This window comes from Typha angustifolia, chromosome 4, assembly GCF_048772165.1.
Source record: "Typha angustifolia cultivar Huaian chromosome 4, ASM4877216v1, whole genome shotgun sequence".
Taxonomy (NCBI): domain Eukaryota; kingdom Viridiplantae; phylum Streptophyta; class Magnoliopsida; order Poales; family Typhaceae; genus Typha; species Typha angustifolia.
This window is the reverse complement of record NC_133242.1, coordinates 3,403,705-3,419,309: the sequence shown is the minus strand read 5'-3', so window position 1 is coordinate 3,419,309 and position 15,605 is coordinate 3,403,705. Positions and strand designations below refer to the sequence as shown.

The 15,605-nt window shown below is 36.9% G+C and overlaps 2 protein-coding genes across 4 annotated transcripts; both read left to right on the top strand.

Moving 5' to 3' along the window:
• The first annotated feature begins 1,362 nt into the window (after positions 1-1,362).
• LOC140759038 (protein LEO1 homolog) lies at positions 1,363-9,718 on the top strand. 3 transcript variants are annotated; one of them, XM_073095493.1, is made up of 12 exons: positions 1,363-1,633; positions 2,584-2,951; positions 3,518-3,632; positions 4,416-4,586; positions 5,053-5,229; positions 5,978-6,109; positions 6,307-6,486; positions 6,904-7,035; positions 7,835-7,942; positions 8,031-8,273; positions 8,949-9,100; positions 9,400-9,718. In XM_073095493.1, the coding sequence occupies exons 1-11, from the start codon at positions 1,484-1,486 to the stop codon at positions 9,084-9,086; spliced, it is 1,914 nt and encodes a 637-aa protein (XP_072951594.1). In that variant the 5' UTR covers positions 1,363-1,483; the 3' UTR covers positions 9,087-9,100; positions 9,400-9,718. The 3 variants fall into 3 exon arrangements, with proteins under 3 accessions (XP_072951594.1, XP_072951592.1, XP_072951593.1); XM_073095491.1 differs by having other exon boundaries at positions 4,401-4,586; XM_073095492.1 differs by having other exon boundaries at positions 4,401-4,586; positions 9,397-9,718.
• A 3,261-nt stretch (positions 9,719-12,979) lies between these two features.
• Positions 12,980-15,093, top strand: LOC140759117 (transcription factor TCP5). The gene is made up of 2 exons (XM_073095591.1): positions 12,980-13,220; positions 13,798-15,093. Exon 2 carries the CDS (start codon positions 13,843-13,845, stop codon positions 14,761-14,763), a length of 921 nt encoding a protein of 306 aa, XP_072951692.1. The 5' UTR covers positions 12,980-13,220; positions 13,798-13,842; the 3' UTR covers positions 14,764-15,093.
• Positions 15,094-15,605: the final 512 nt, after the last annotated feature.

The window sequence follows — 15,605 nt, the reverse complement described above, 5'->3', positions numbered from 1 at the left end:
ATCAAAGGGTAAAAGCATATACATTTAGAACCCTGAATTTATGCAGTATTATTTGAAACCAAATTCATAAAAAAAAAAGGTGTAAGATGAATATTTTATTTGCCCAATAAATAAATTTAAGTCAAGAGCCCTCAAATTTCTGCAACATAATTTAAAAATACACAAAATACAGGGTCTTTAATGTAAACTTCAGCAAAAACTAAAGACATTTACATGTAGCACACTGTATTCCTGCTATATTATTTAATCCAAAATTCACATAAATATAGGGTGTTAAATGAAAACTTCACCCAGAATCAAAAGTACTTAAGGAAGGATTGGTATTGGGCCCGTGGTGGCAATGGTCACCCACGGCGAAGCAAACCCTCGCGAGATCACTAGAGTGGTCTTCGCCACACTTCAGGAGCTCAAGAATGACCTTTCCCTCGTTCCTGCCTCGTACGACAACTCTCTTTGCCGCCACAAGTACGTCGAGGACTGCGAAGCTGCCATCAATGAGTAGATCAAGTCAGATTTAGTATCATCTCCTCCTTATTATGTATAAGAACACAGCCTATGCAACTAATATGTCCTTTTGCACAGGATATTACTGGAATGCTACCATGGGTAAATGTGAAGAAATGATCAGAAGGGCCGTATTTGCCAGAGAATAGATAATAATTCCTATTATAGTAATGCATGACTACTTAACTAGGGGACGGTGAGAAATTTAAGGAATTGAAGCATAAATTAAACGAGAATTAAAAGGAGATGGCAAATAGTAGGCCTCGAGGAGGATGAGCTTAGACAAACTTGACCTGAGCTAATTCGATAGGTTATGTTGACCTAGGTCGAGTCCTAAGTGAGCCTAGGTCAAGTTTTAGCTCAATTTTATTGGGTTGGACATCAGTTGGCTTTAATCAGTAGGATTTTGGGTACCATAGAAAAAAAAATATTGACCGTTGAATTTTGATTTGTAAGTGGTAGGTATGAAAAATTCAGGAGAGTTAATTTCGATAGATTTCTAAGCCGGGTCAAGTCCTAAGTGAGCCTAAGTCAAGCTTTAGCTCAATTTTATCGCGGTGGACAACAATTGGCTTCGGTCATTAGGGTTTTGGGGGCAACCCTAATTAAGGCTCAATTTTGTTGCATACTGCAGAAAGAATATGGACATATGGATTTTGATTTGTTTCCAAAATATCAAAGTGGTACGTAAATTTGAAAGGTGAAAGGCTAATGGGCAAAAATTCTCTTCATTTCCGAAATAAACTTCCCTAACGGGTCGGGTCTGCATCACGCCCGCCGCAAAAGAAGGATCCGCTTCGCGTGCTAAGAGAAAAAAAGGAATTTGGGTCTTAAATTCCTCGGCCCAGAGTCTCGCCAGAGCCATCGAATCTAACTCCGATTCGTCGGAAAGCGAGGGATCGAGTAGAAGTACTCGAGTCTGGTGCTCCGTGAGAGAGAGAGAGAGAGAGAGAGAGAGAGAGAGAGAGAGAGAGGGAGGATGGGAGGGGAGAGAGATATGGAGGAGGAGACGAGGAACCAGATGATGCAAAACCTCTTCGGGGAGCAATCGGAGGACGAGGAGGAGGAAGAGGAAGAGGAGGTCGACTCCGAGCACGAAGCCGCCGCCAACCACTCCGATTACCAATCGGTATCGTTTCTTTCCCTTTTCTCTTACAATCCCGGCAGTGATTTGGTTTCTTACCGATTTACCCCCTATTTTTTTTTATGTTTGGGCGTTCTTTTTCTGTAGTTGTTAAGAATCGTGATGTGTTGGTTTTAGAAAATGAAGAGGATTATGTTGTTCTCTTTATGAAGTTCCTATAATGTTGTTGGAATGCTGATGTCGGTACACAGAACTATTTACCTTTTCAATAAATTTGTTCAGATTATCGGGACATCGAATTTTGGATTTTAGTACAGGCAACATCGATTTTTCGCTATATGTGATGCAGATTTTCATTATTTACTTATTTATTTAGAAATACAACATATTATTGGAATTTGAACATGTTCGGTTTTTGTAATACAATTTTAACCTAAACTTTTTTTTTCAACTTGAAAAATTATGTGATTCACCTCAATTCGTCTGTTTCAATGTAAGCTTTATTATTGACTAGTTGCCTCAATATTTGCTCTTGTATGATGGAAAAAAGCGGTAGTGTAAAATTCTAGCAACTGTGAGTACTCTACTACCGCTCTTAAAACTTGCCATTGAGCAGTACTACTAGTCCTCTCACCAGGATGAACTTTGTAAGAATCAAATAGTTCACATATGATTCGGGTCGATCATGTTTTATGGGTAGCAGGCATCTAAGAACTCAACATGACACAGTTTGTTTTATTAATCAGTATATCAACTTTGAGGATTGGCATGTAATTGGGGTCCTGAACCACTTCATGGAAAACAACATTAGCCTGCAATGTTGAACGCCTTGAGAGCAAACTATAAAGTTCATGTTGAGGCTAATGTTCAAAATATAGTCTACTTGCTGTGCAAACTGTATGCTGATTTGCATCTGAATGACCTCATGTTGATTATATCTACTGATCTACATATACTTTTGTTGCCTGTAGTTATTATAGTTTTTCTTTTCTCAGGAAGAAGTGGAAGGTGATGCCGACATTGAAGGTGAAGGTGAAGGTGAAGGCGAAGGCGAAGGTGAAACTGAAGTTGAGGGGCAAGGTGAAGTAGAGGTGGAAAGTGAAGTTGATGCCCATGATGTGGATGTTGATCAAGAAGAGAGTGAGGGGGAGAGACTACAAAGTTCTCCAGAAAGAGAAATTAGTGATCAGAGGATGGAGAGTGGGGCAAAAGATATTGAAAGTGAAGAGGAAGACTATGTGCAAAGGGTTGTGACAAGCAGGAGAAGAGAGGTTGTTGCTTCCGAGTCAGAGGGATCTGAGGATAACCAATATGCTGATCAGGATAATGAAGATGAGGAAGTCGGTCAAGCTAGGGAGGCAAGGTAAAGTCTTAGTTAGAATGTCAAGTACTTTGTTAAGCGCTTTAACTTGGTTATAATTGTACTCGCGTATCTTTATAGGTCTTCTAATCATGCATGTGGAGAAAGATAAATGCTACTATATTCCATTAGTTGGGAAGATTTGTGATGTGAAACTCATTACGTCAAGTCTGAGATTGGATCTTTTGTCATGCCATAATATAGAGGTGCCTTGCCTAGCATACTCTAGGGTACCTTTCTTCCTAGTCTTGTAGCTAGATAGCTCATCTGCACGGGGGGTTAATTCTTTTTGGTTTGTGTGCTCTAAATTATTTGCTATAAAAGATTCTCTTTTAGTCTTTTTGAATGGTTGTTATGTAAGGGTATGACTTTCAGGTTCATGAGATATCTTCTTTCTTATCTCGAAGTATGAACAGTTTCCTGCTCCTTTTTAGAAAAAAAAACTATAGGGATCCATTTGAAGTGTTTTTTAGTTCAACTGTTGGCATATTTTAATTTGATGCTATTTTGGTTTCCGATGATGCTTTCATTTCTATAGTTAAAGGTCTATGCTTTCTAATCTGCAATAGGTCTGTGGTTGAGCAAAAAGACCATGAAGTTGTTCGTGATGTGTTTGGGGATTCTGATGAGGAGGACGAACCTGCTGCATATGGCACTCAACATGAAATGGAACAAGATTCTCATGTGAGACTAGACATTATAGATGTTACATTGCAATTAGCTTTTTCTTCTCCCAAAATAATTGTGTAATTGTGTTTCTATGAGTAAGAGGAGGTTATGCCATGGGAATAATTTAGACAACCAGACATGGCATATTGTTATGGTTAGAGAGACTAAGTTGCTGGACTTAGTGAATGAATTCCTAAAGATAACTTATTATACCTTTTGTTTTTTGGAAGATGTCTTAGTAGTCTGTCCTTTATTTGTAAGGGAATAAGTTATACAGATGTTTCCATGTATAAATTACAAAACCCAGCCTTTGGGAGGGTAGCACTGCAATTGCTAGAGCACTCTAACAATGGGTGATAAACTTGAAGTATCTTTTCATGTTACATACATAGACAATAAATAGTGGTAATAATAAAATATGACTTACAAGTGAACTGATAGTATGGTTCTGATCTATAACATGCAGTAAATAAGAGATGTTTATTAGATAGAGAAATTACTTGTTGTTTTATGGTTCTGTTATAAAAGAATTGCTAAATAGGCTCAATTAGACTTTGCAAAGGTACTTCTTGTGGAATATTTCTAGAATTACTTTCTTTTTTAATATGGACAAGATATGCTTTCAGACGAATTTGATTTTTTTTTTTTCAGTTTTTCCTCTTGTTCTCTCTTCTTCCTTCTTCCATCTAGCACTTCTATAATGTTTTGCTGATGCGCACAGCTTTAAATGTCGTAAATAGTCATATATGCTCACTCTACTCATATAGTTCTCTTTCTTGCTAGGGATCTCCGATGCAGGAAGAAATTCACTATGAGAAAGATTTGAGACCAGAAGATATAGTGCCTGATGAAGATGTACAATATGAGTCAGAAGATGAGAACATTGAGCAGAAACCAAAGGAGAAACCAGTTGGCCCACCATTGGACTTGGAGGTTCCTCTTCACCCTCCACCAGGTCGACCTGATAGGGTAAACCGTCATCTCAGATACATCAATAACAACACCTGTATTCTTTCAGCATTAGTTTTCCAGAGTTACAAGCAGTCTGCTTTTGATATCCAGAGTATCTATCAATGCACTTTCTTGCCTTGCTATTATTATTATTTCACAGTGAACCTAACTGGATGGTTCTAGCTGCATAATTTCTTGCCTTCACACAAAGTATGCATCCGTATTTCTGTGTGTGGGATGTTTGGATGTGTTTCAATATATATGTATAGAACTTCTACATAACTAATTGTTGTCCTTATGTGGGATGGGACTTACTTATATTGTGATAATTATGCAAAGTATTTTGTATTAGCTCCATATATCTAAATATGCCTAGAAAACCAAAGGTCATCTTGCAGCTTCATATGTAAGTTGATGGTTGACAATCCTCAATTTTCCTATTAGTTACTGCCAAGAGCCTTATTTTCAGAGTTTCTTTTTGCAGATGAACGTGATTAAAGTCTCAAACATCATGGGAATTGAACCAAAACCTTTTGATCCTAAGACTTATGTTGAAGAGGATGTGTTTGTGACAGATGAATCTGGGGCCAGGAAACGCATACGCCTTGAGGACAATATTGTGCGCTGGAGAACTCTCAAGAATCGTGATGGGACAGTTTCTGTAAGTAAATGCCTTTTAATAAAAAGAATATACGTACTGTAATCATAAAATAAGTGTCTTAGGTTGTTATTGACATTGGCTAATTTGTTTGATTTTCTATGTGCTCCAATTGTGGGCTTTCTGGATCCACCATTTGGCTGCCATATGAAATCACATATTCACATTGAGCATCTTTCCTCTACATTTTCTTTTAGTTTGTCTGCTGTCAGTTACTTGATGTCAACTCTCAGTGGAGACACATCATTTTTAGGTGGAAACTACTTTTCTTTCTTTGTTTTAGACAAGATTACCTTTTCTCAGTGAGCACTATAAGGACTTAATGCAATTCTTGTGAATTCCTTAATCTGATAAGTACTGATAATGGATTTGTTTGTTACATTAAGTCTTTATAAAGGAAATGTTAAAGCACACTAAGTGCTTTGAAGGATAATGCTTCAAATCTAAAGCAATACTAGTCAGATGGACACCCCCAAAAAAATGCATTTACTTGTCATGGTTATGCAGTGGGTGTGTATACACATTGGGTAGCAGTGCAGAGATTGTGCACCTACAAACAGGTGCACTAAGTTGTTGCCTTCCAAAGTGCTTTTATTTTTATGGGAAACACTTTCTTTTCCTCTTTTGTCATATTGTTCTGTTCAGTTACTAGAATTTCAGTTTATACTGTGTTAAATCAACAATCTCCTTTTTTTTTCTTATCTTTACTTCTTTAGTGGTCAAGTATTTTAAGCACTTTTTTTGGTTGCAGTATGAAAGCAATGCACGTTTTGTGAAATGGAAGGATGGCAGCTTACAGTTACTGATTGGTAATGAAGTTCTTGACATATCTGTGCATGAGGGACATCATGATCAATCCCACTTATTTCTTCGACATGGGAAGGTGGTTCTTATTTCTTATGCAATATGTGGAACAATTCTTTTATAAGATTTAATCCTTGAGTTGTAAATGATTATTGAAATCATCATTCTTGTTCCATTTTCTATTATTTAATAGTTGTTGTTCTTTTTTCCCCTAAAAGCTTTGTTCGTCGTTGTTGAATTTGATCTGGTTAGCTGTTCATACTTCACACAATGTAGGGAATCCTGCAATCTCAAGGGAGGCTTTTACAGAAGATGAGGTTTATGCCATCTTCGTTGTCTTCGAAATCTCACCGGTTATTAACTGCTCTTGTTGATTCACGTCATAAGAAAGTCTACAAGGTGAAAAACTGTATTACAGAAATTGATCCAGAGAGAGAAAAAGAAGAAAAAGAAAGGGTAAGAGAAACTTTCATTTCTTTACTCATTTTTAAATAGCTGAATTTAGAAAATTGTACATGTCAAACAAAGCTTTAATGACAGACCTTATTTATTTTTCAATTTTTTTTAACTCATCTCTGCAAAGGTGCTTAGACTGGAGATTGTTGGTACATAATGTGCTTTATCTGTTACTAATGAAGTACAATGTATAAAATGCTTCCAATATAATATGTTAAGCATTGAAGGATACATTTTGTATCATGTTCACATCTTCTACATTTGTTTTATCTGCAAAACTCTTTTTTACACACTATTTTCCTTTTTTGGGGGCTATATTCATTTTATTAGACAATTAGTAGTTTAAATTTTAAGATTTACTTGCAATGGCTATAATATGTGTTCCTCTCCTTATACTGGCAAAATCCTTTTATACAGGTTGAAGGTCAAACAATTAGAGCTAACGAACTTCTTCATCGGAAACGGGAAAAAGTTAACCGCAAATATGCACAACCTGTCAATAGAGGACGACAACTTTCTCCAGGGTTTCTAGAGGATGCACTAGACGAGGTCAAATTTTTGGAATATTGTGTCTTATTTTGCTTGGCACTTGTTTAATACAAGTTCAATGAAATAAGAGTTACAGCTTTAAACAAGAGTAATTAATTATAATAATGAATTGGTTTATAATTGAAACCTGTTGCTTATGAATTTTGTTTTCTCAATTTATAATATGCTGCAGAAAATAGTTTGTTTAACTTTTTATAGTAAAACAGTAAACGGTCCACATTCGTTATGAGAGAAATTGATGATGCTAGTTGACCTTGATGAAGCCCCTGAACTTTCTTAACATGCTTGTTACTTGTTCATTACATGCTCTTTCGGAACAATTGTTTTGCAGAGAGATTATTGAAAATGTTAATTGTCCTTGATGAAGTGCCAAACTTTCTTAAAGGCTTATTACTTGTTTGTTACTTGGTCTTTTCATTCTTTAATTGTTTGTTGCCATTTGAAGCTTGATCCCTGTTTCTTTGTTACTGTTGCTTGTCTGTCATGTGCGTGCTTCATCATCTGCATTCTTCTCATGCTGAAGGATTATTGTCCATCCTTTTCTTTTGTCCTTTTGGCCAGCAGAGTTGCTGAATCTTCACGCGAGTTCCTCTGACTACCTTCTTGCTTGCCCATTCTTAGTCCACGCTAGCATGTTGCTTGTTGTGTTTGTTAAACTCTCCTTCACTAGGTAGTTTGTTTTGGTGGTAGTTTCAATTGGGAACAATGTGGCTTGAATATTTCTTTCCCAGAATATTTGATGATAAATGTCATGGATAATAGTAAAACAATCTTATATACGTTATTGTCATTTCATTAGGAAGAAGAGCCTGATGACCACTACAGTTCTCGTCGGTCACGTAATCGCTTCCACGAAGACATGGAGGCTGAAGCGCAAGCTGAAAGGCGTATAATGAATGCAAAAAGGGTAAGATACCTTATTTCCCTTATTATTAAATATTAATCATCTGTCTCTTTGATGTACTTCCTAAAGCATTTTCTTTGTGGATCATCAGGCAAATGGAAACAGAAGTTTTACCCGCAAACCATCTGTGCCTGCTGCTTATCCATCGAAGCGTCAGGTCGAGGAATATTCAGAGAGTGAAAGGGAAGAATCTGAGTATGAAACTGATGAGGATGATGATGACAGATCACTGCATCACACAGGGGAAGACGAGCTAGATAATGAAGATGAATATGAGGAGGAAGAGGCAGATGAAGAAGCTGCAGGTGTAAATTCTGCATCAGAAGAAGAAGAGGTAAAATAATGTCCTCTCATTAGTTCTTATTCTCATGCCCATAACTCGGTAATAATGTCTCTAGACCTTATATTATTTAAATACTACGTTTCTGAATTCAAAACATTTTGTCTTATTGTGACACTTAAATTTATGACCTTTTTGAGTGCTTAGATTTGCATTCAGTGACTGCGAACAAAAATATGAGGTGGTCTGGCCGCAGATAAGATTATTGAAAATGGCTTTGTTAGAATGGTCTGGGCGTGAGTAAGATTTATTGAAAATGATTTTTTTAGATAGATTCCTGAAATCTTGGATTTGCATCAACTGTTATTAAGGAGATTGATGAGAAAGTGATTGTTGAAATGCATTTCCAATGAGGAGATTGATCATAATATGCATCAGATATGAGCTTTATTAACAGTCATTTTACTGAAGTCCTAACTGTCCAGCACTTGTGTTCAAGAAAAAGCATAAATATGTGAGAAACTTTTTATAGAGATAGCATCAACTATAAGGAAAGATGTCATGTCATTAGTGCTTTTCAATCATCTTTACTTTCTGGCATGTGTGTGGCGGCATGCCTATTTCTCAGTGTTATGTAGAATCTAGATATCTTCTTATGGATATGTGTAATGAGCTTCCTTTAGTGTTTGATATGCCATAATTTTACTATGGACCTCATTCCTGCTATAGAAGCCGAGGAGGAAGATGAAGGAATTGAGACATGGCAGTCTGAAGCGCAAGGAGATCGACTTAGATGAGGACTCTCCACCAAGAAAGGCACCTCTCCAGCGCAGGAAGAAAGTTATCTTTGATAGTGATGAAGAATAAATATGCTAATGCAGGTTAGTACTTAGTAGTGTATATATATATATATATCGTGTTTGCTAGCGATGAAGAATAAATGTGCTAATAATGCAGGTTAGTACTTAGTAGTATGCATGCATTTCTATGATGGAACAGATGTATCTGTATGGATGCATATCATGTTACTCAGTTGCAGCTTAGATTTTGAATAAGGAGACAGACATTATAATTCATAAGGACACTATTGATCTGTTAAATCTTTTCTGGAGTTTTTATAACAGTTTTTGAAGTTATTACTTACCCAAATGCATTGTGCTGTGATGTTTTTCATTAGCAGGTTTCTGCTTGGAGATGCGAGCAACGAGTGGGCACCCATGGTCTCGGAAACCTATACAAGATCATCACAGGAGAGAAGTGTATATCTTTATATATTTTTTTCCTTTGGAATGTGCGCTAAAAAAGTATGTGTCCTTTTGTTGCCTTGAGGAGCCTGTGGGTTTTCAGCTGATGCCCCTATTCACATATCAACAAATAAATGCCAGCACTTTGTCTGTTAAGATTGCAAGATTAAGCACTTGTCGCCATACATTAAAGTTGTATATTGAAGCACTAGGATCATGATTTTTTTGCCAATATCTAAAGAGTTAAAACTTCAATCTGGAGCAACTTTTGTTGGATTAGTAGTTCTACTGTTTTCTGACAGATTTCCAGGCTACTTAGGAGGTTACTCTTCTATTCTCATTTTCACAGAGTATTTTCTTGGGTTTTAGATAAAGTTATTCTCATTTCCACATGCAATTCGTTCTCATTTCCCTGAGACTCTCTCAAGAAGTTTAAAGAACAAGAAAAAGCAAACAGACAACTTGATATCAAGAATCTTACTCTCCACTGATCTGGGAATTGAAATATCTATGTACATTTTCCCATCACCACTTAGTTTTCTCACACTACTATTTTGTTTCTCTTGGTCAATTAATTCTCTTAATTTATGCTGCTCATTGTAAGACAGAATAGCAATAAGGACCTGGAACTAGTGTAGCTGTACGTCAGTGGCAGGTTCATTTAGATGACCCACAAGATGACCACCGTCTCCACTAACATTCCCATGCTCTATTAGGTAAGGTCAGTACCATGGTATGGAATAAAGAAATGATAACATGAGCCGAGAGCATCTCGACAGATGACAGAACAACAAACACAATGATCAACTTCTTTTTTTCTTTAGGCAGGCATGTATCTCCTCTCCCCCTGGGAGACAAGAATAGGAAAAGCACTGCATATAAAACTGTGCACTTAATGCGATTCACACAGTTATTTAATGCCTTATCTTATGGCACCCTCTTAGTCATGAGCGTACTTTCAGATATTCTCTTCTAGTCTTTCCTATTGTGATTCCTAGAGGCTTTCTTTTTCATGTACATGGGAACAGATGCTCTGTGATTCCCTGAAGTTTTTATTTATCATATTTATATAATTAAAATTTGATTAATTCTCTATAACTTTATTTATAATAAGAATCTTCAAATTCAAACTCTAATTTGATCAATAATTAAAAAAAATATCAGTTGTAATTTAGTTAAGACTACCATGAGATTAAGTGCTTAAATTAAAATTACACAAGGATAGTTTTGTAAATTTGAGCCAAACTTGAAGGCGGGGCTAAAGAGCAATTTAATTTATACTTGAAGGTGTGTAACTCTCATCTTGATTAAGGTGCCACATAAGATCAAGACAAAGGTCTCAAAGGGGAATCCCTGGCAATTCATGATCAGTACTAAAGGACACTGTAGTCCTTAAGGCTGTTTAATATACTATCAGGGAGTGCTTAAAGGGACCACCTCTTCTTTTGCATCTGTACCTCCTCTCTTTGGTTCACCGCACCTCTCTCTCTCTACAAAAATTCCTATGGTTTTGGAACAATAAGCCTAAAATACTCGGAAAGGATTTAGATCACAAGTGCAAGAAATACAAGGAGCACATTCCTTTTCCATAGTACAAAATCATACCCAAGTCGTCATTTTTGGCTATTTAGCTAGTGAATGAGGTCCCTCCTCCCCCTCCCCCTCCCTTAAAATAGAACAGGAGGGAAAAAAAAAAGAAAAAAGATGTTTGTTATTAAAAAAATAGATGAAGAGGATGAGAAGTACCTACTATTAACTGTTACTTTCAAATAATAAGTGCAGCCCATATGGATATCTAAAGAGGGTAGATCTAGTGCGCCTTTGATTAAGAGATGGTGCATATCTAGCAAAAATACACGTCTTTGTCATCATTCTGTCAGAAAGCATATTTCTTCTGAGCTGTGTGCTGCAGTGGTGCAGCTAGCATGATCCAAGTAAAGGAGAAATATACTTCTTGGCCTCTTTGTTTATCAAATTAAACTTCATATTATATTCAGTATCTTTATACTCTATGAATCGCTATTCTGCTCTAAGAACACGAGGGAAATGACTACTAAAACTTTGTAGGGAAGACTTGGAAGTGCTATATATATATATATATATATGCTCATATCTTCCTCTCTCTTTTTAGAAGGTGGTGGCAAAAGAGCAGCTCCAATGGAGACCAAGGAGGAGGAAGTCGAGCCTTCTGTTTTCTTTTCTTTTCTTTTTGTTTTGGTGTTACTCCGCGAAGAGGTCGTGTTCATGTTCATATTTTCTTGAAGCTACGTTGGAAGAAGATGTATATGATACTAAGCAGCAGCTCCTTAAATATTGAGATGAGTTATCTTACCTTGCTTTTAGTGTAGATAATGCGTCAGTAACATTCCCTACTTCAAGGTGATAGACATGAGATAGATGTTTAGATCTTCTTGTCGGGCTGTCATTTAGATGAATGGATAGGATCATAAGAGTACTTGCTTTCATTTGCTTCACAAACATTAAAATGGAAGGTAAGTTAAATAGAAGTCACAAGCTTATTGATAGTGAAATGCTTTATATCTTCGTACATTTGTTAGATGCTGCTCAATTATCATGGTACACTGCACTTGGCTTTGTGATATTTTGGGGACCATAATGAACTTGTTAGAAATCTACCATTTATGTCATTCTCCTTTTATTTTTATTTTTTGGGTGCTTTCTTCAAGTAAAATAATTTGTAATACAAAGAGATAAATAAAGAGTTTGCGTAATTAATCAAACAAGGATAGAGTTAAAGTTGTGTGGTCCTACTAGAGTGGATGCCCTAAAGATGTTGTATTGGTCCCTGGGCTAAGCAGTAGCCTCCTCCTAGGGTTTCAAGTTTAGGTATTCAAAGAAGGCTTCTAGTGTTTTAGGTCCAATTCAGTGAACCACATAAATGTGCAGAACCAGTCAAGCTATTTGCTCTAAAAATTTAACTTTAGAACCAAGTTGATAATTGTAAATCTTATTAAGTTTCTAGTAATATCAGAAATCTAGCTTTAATTACTTTATCAGTTTGCTCACAGGCCTGTACTTTTTAGTTCTTGACAAATTAAGCATCATCATGATGTATATAAATGCTTGGTCATAGGAAGGTAAATAGAATTATCCTTTCTTGTAATTGAGCACATCATTAACCTTACATAGTCAAAGAATAAGTAGCAATGGTCTCGTAGACGCTACGTAAGTAAGTAGGTTAGAATTTCAGTGGATGTATACATCAGTCACAGAAGTCTTGGGAGTTGATCATCAATCATCCAGCAATCCTTTTCCTGATCAAGGCATCAAGATTCTTCAGCTGCATATCCGTCTGATAGTGTACTAGTTACTGCAGATAGTAACAATCAGGTTTATCTCAGATAGTCAAAAACACCTACTTATCTTCGCCAATTACAGCGGTAAAAGGTGCGGCGCATGACAGTAAATGGGGTGAAATTTTGATAGCTACACTGTCCACTTGACAGGCGCAAGTATGCACCACATGTTTGCAAGTGCTCCAAACTTTTTCCCCTTTTCTAGGGCTTGTGCAAATCAAGAATCTTTCCTTTCTCAAGTTGCATATATCTGCTCTTCGGAGGTTGTAATTCATGCAAAATCAGATCTTCTTCTGAAGCCAGAGAGGTCTTGTCTCCTGTGAATTTTGAAGCCAGAGAGGTCTTCTTGCCTGTGAGTCGCCTTCGGTATGCGCCATCATGCTTCAGTTCTTGATGATCGATCTTTCAGAAGGATGTCACAGTCTTCTTTGAAGCAACAAGTAAGTTTGTCTGCTAGTTTATGCATTCCATTTGTCAGCAAAGAGATGACATGCTCCATAGGCCATAGCAGTCATCAAATTCACAAAATTAAGAGAAGTCCATTCTTTCTTCTTCTTCTTCTTCTTCTTCTTTTCTTTATGCTGTTTGATTCCCTCAGATGAAATACAAAAAATTTACAAATTCAAAGTCTGATGCATATCTGCTCTCTTCTTTATTCTCTCAAAGAAGATGAGAAGAATATAATCTACTGCTATTCAATCCATTCTCTAGAATTTTTTTTTGAAAAAAAAAATTCATGCTCTACAATTTTCAATCGTTTCTGATGATAATTATTTCTAGTTCTCCTCTGATTTCACCTCTAATTACTCACCATCAAATCTTCCTTTCAGCATGCATAATGAACTGATTTTATCCATATGAAACCACGTACACAATTTCTTTGCTAGTTTTCTTGCATCTGTAACATATTACCCTTTCTTGACTACGAAAAGAAATCTTGTTTTCTGGATAAATCTTTTGATGTTTCTAAATAACAGTATCCAGAAGTATAATTACTTTCATCTTTTATCCATCCAGTCGCTCAGGTGTGATCGATGCATGTAAGAGCTAGCTAGCCTTAACATGCAAAGAGATAAAAGAGAAACTGCGCTACTATCCACAGGAGGAGGAGGAGGTGTTGCTGATGATAATAAACCCACAACAAGTTCGCGACAATGGTCATCGGGACTGAAGCTAGATCCACGAATTGTTCGTGTTTCTCGCGCATTTGGAGGGAAAGATAGACACAGTAAAGTGAGAACAATTAGAGGACTAAGGGATCGCCGCGTCCGGCTCTCGGTACCGACGGCGATTCAGCTGTATGACCTTCAACATAGACTCGGACTTAACCAGCCTAGCAAAGTGGTGGATTGGCTACTTGATGCTGCTCAACATGAGATCGATCATCTTCCTCCCCTCCAACTTCCGCCGCAAGTAAATTTTAGTTTCCCTCATCATCAGTCGACGGCAGCGGCGGCGCCACCACCACCGGAAGCCCCCTCGCTGCCATTATCCTTGTTCTCTAGTACAAAGACAAATGATCATCACAACTTTGGCAACCAAGATGCTGCTATTACTGATGTCGAATACTTACAGAGACCACTATGTTGGAACTCAGATCTGGCTCTTGATCAGAAGGCTAGGGACAAGGTAGTCATCCAGGATGGCAAAGAAGCTGCAGGCATGATCCATTCTGAGCAATTTGCTGCAAATCACTATCCTGCAGGCTTGATAAACAATGCCTTTTCATATGCTTCTTACTACCACCATTCTTCTGAACTGGAGGTTTCTGATAATTGTTCGACTTCACAATTGCTCTCGCTGGCACCCAGATCTCAGCTAGTATATTATCACGCAGACGAGGCGCCGCCATTGATCTCGGCATCATACATGACCACTCCATCAAGCTTCGACGCCAAGGAGCTCAATCATTTTCCCATTGACAGCTTCGGTTCACAACATCACTCAGTTGAGTTCCCTGACAAGTCTCCTCCATTCAAATAGCATCACAATGCTCACAAAGTTTTTTCTTTTTCTTTTCTTCTTTTTGAGTTAATTGATCGATGCCTAGAATTTGCAAAGGAAGTAGCAAGTAAGTATGGACTCAATGCTACCTTTTAATATGCATCTTTTAGTTCAACAAACTAGCTAGTTTTGAAGAAAAAAAGGTAATGTGAACAAATTTACAGCAAACAACTTTCATCATTGAAAGTTTTTATTATTTGGAGTAATTGCCTCTTTTATTTATGGATGACGATATTGCTTGTATGTAAATGTTATCTCATTTCATAATCGAAAGATGATATGCAATTTATTGCTTTGAGGTTTATGTGAATATATTGTACTTAAATTAGTCCATTACAGTGCTTTTATAGGTTGGTACAAAAGAGAAGGCAATGCAGGATCTCTATCTAGTAACCCGAGTGTTATGAATATTATTATTATTATTATTATTATTTTCTTTTCTTTTTCAATAGTTTGATACTTTGCTGCAAATTATGGCTATAAAGCATAAACTAGCTCTTGTATACAACAAACTGTTCTAATTAGTAAACCATATTCCTTCAATTATCTCATTACGAAATGCTAGCTTTAATAATCGACAGTCTCTATCTGGGTTGTTTAGTAAGAAAATGGTCTCATAGTATTGCTGTTTTAGAAATAAAATCAATGTTGGAAAAATAAAAATCTTCACCTATATACATTCAGACATACATTTGAAGGATCCACCGCAGATATATGCAACTTCTTTTTCAATGTTATAACGCCACATACATTCCATTCTGTACCCCTTGATCTCTCTCTCTCTCTCTCTCTCTCTCTCTCTCTCTCTCTCTCTCTCTCTC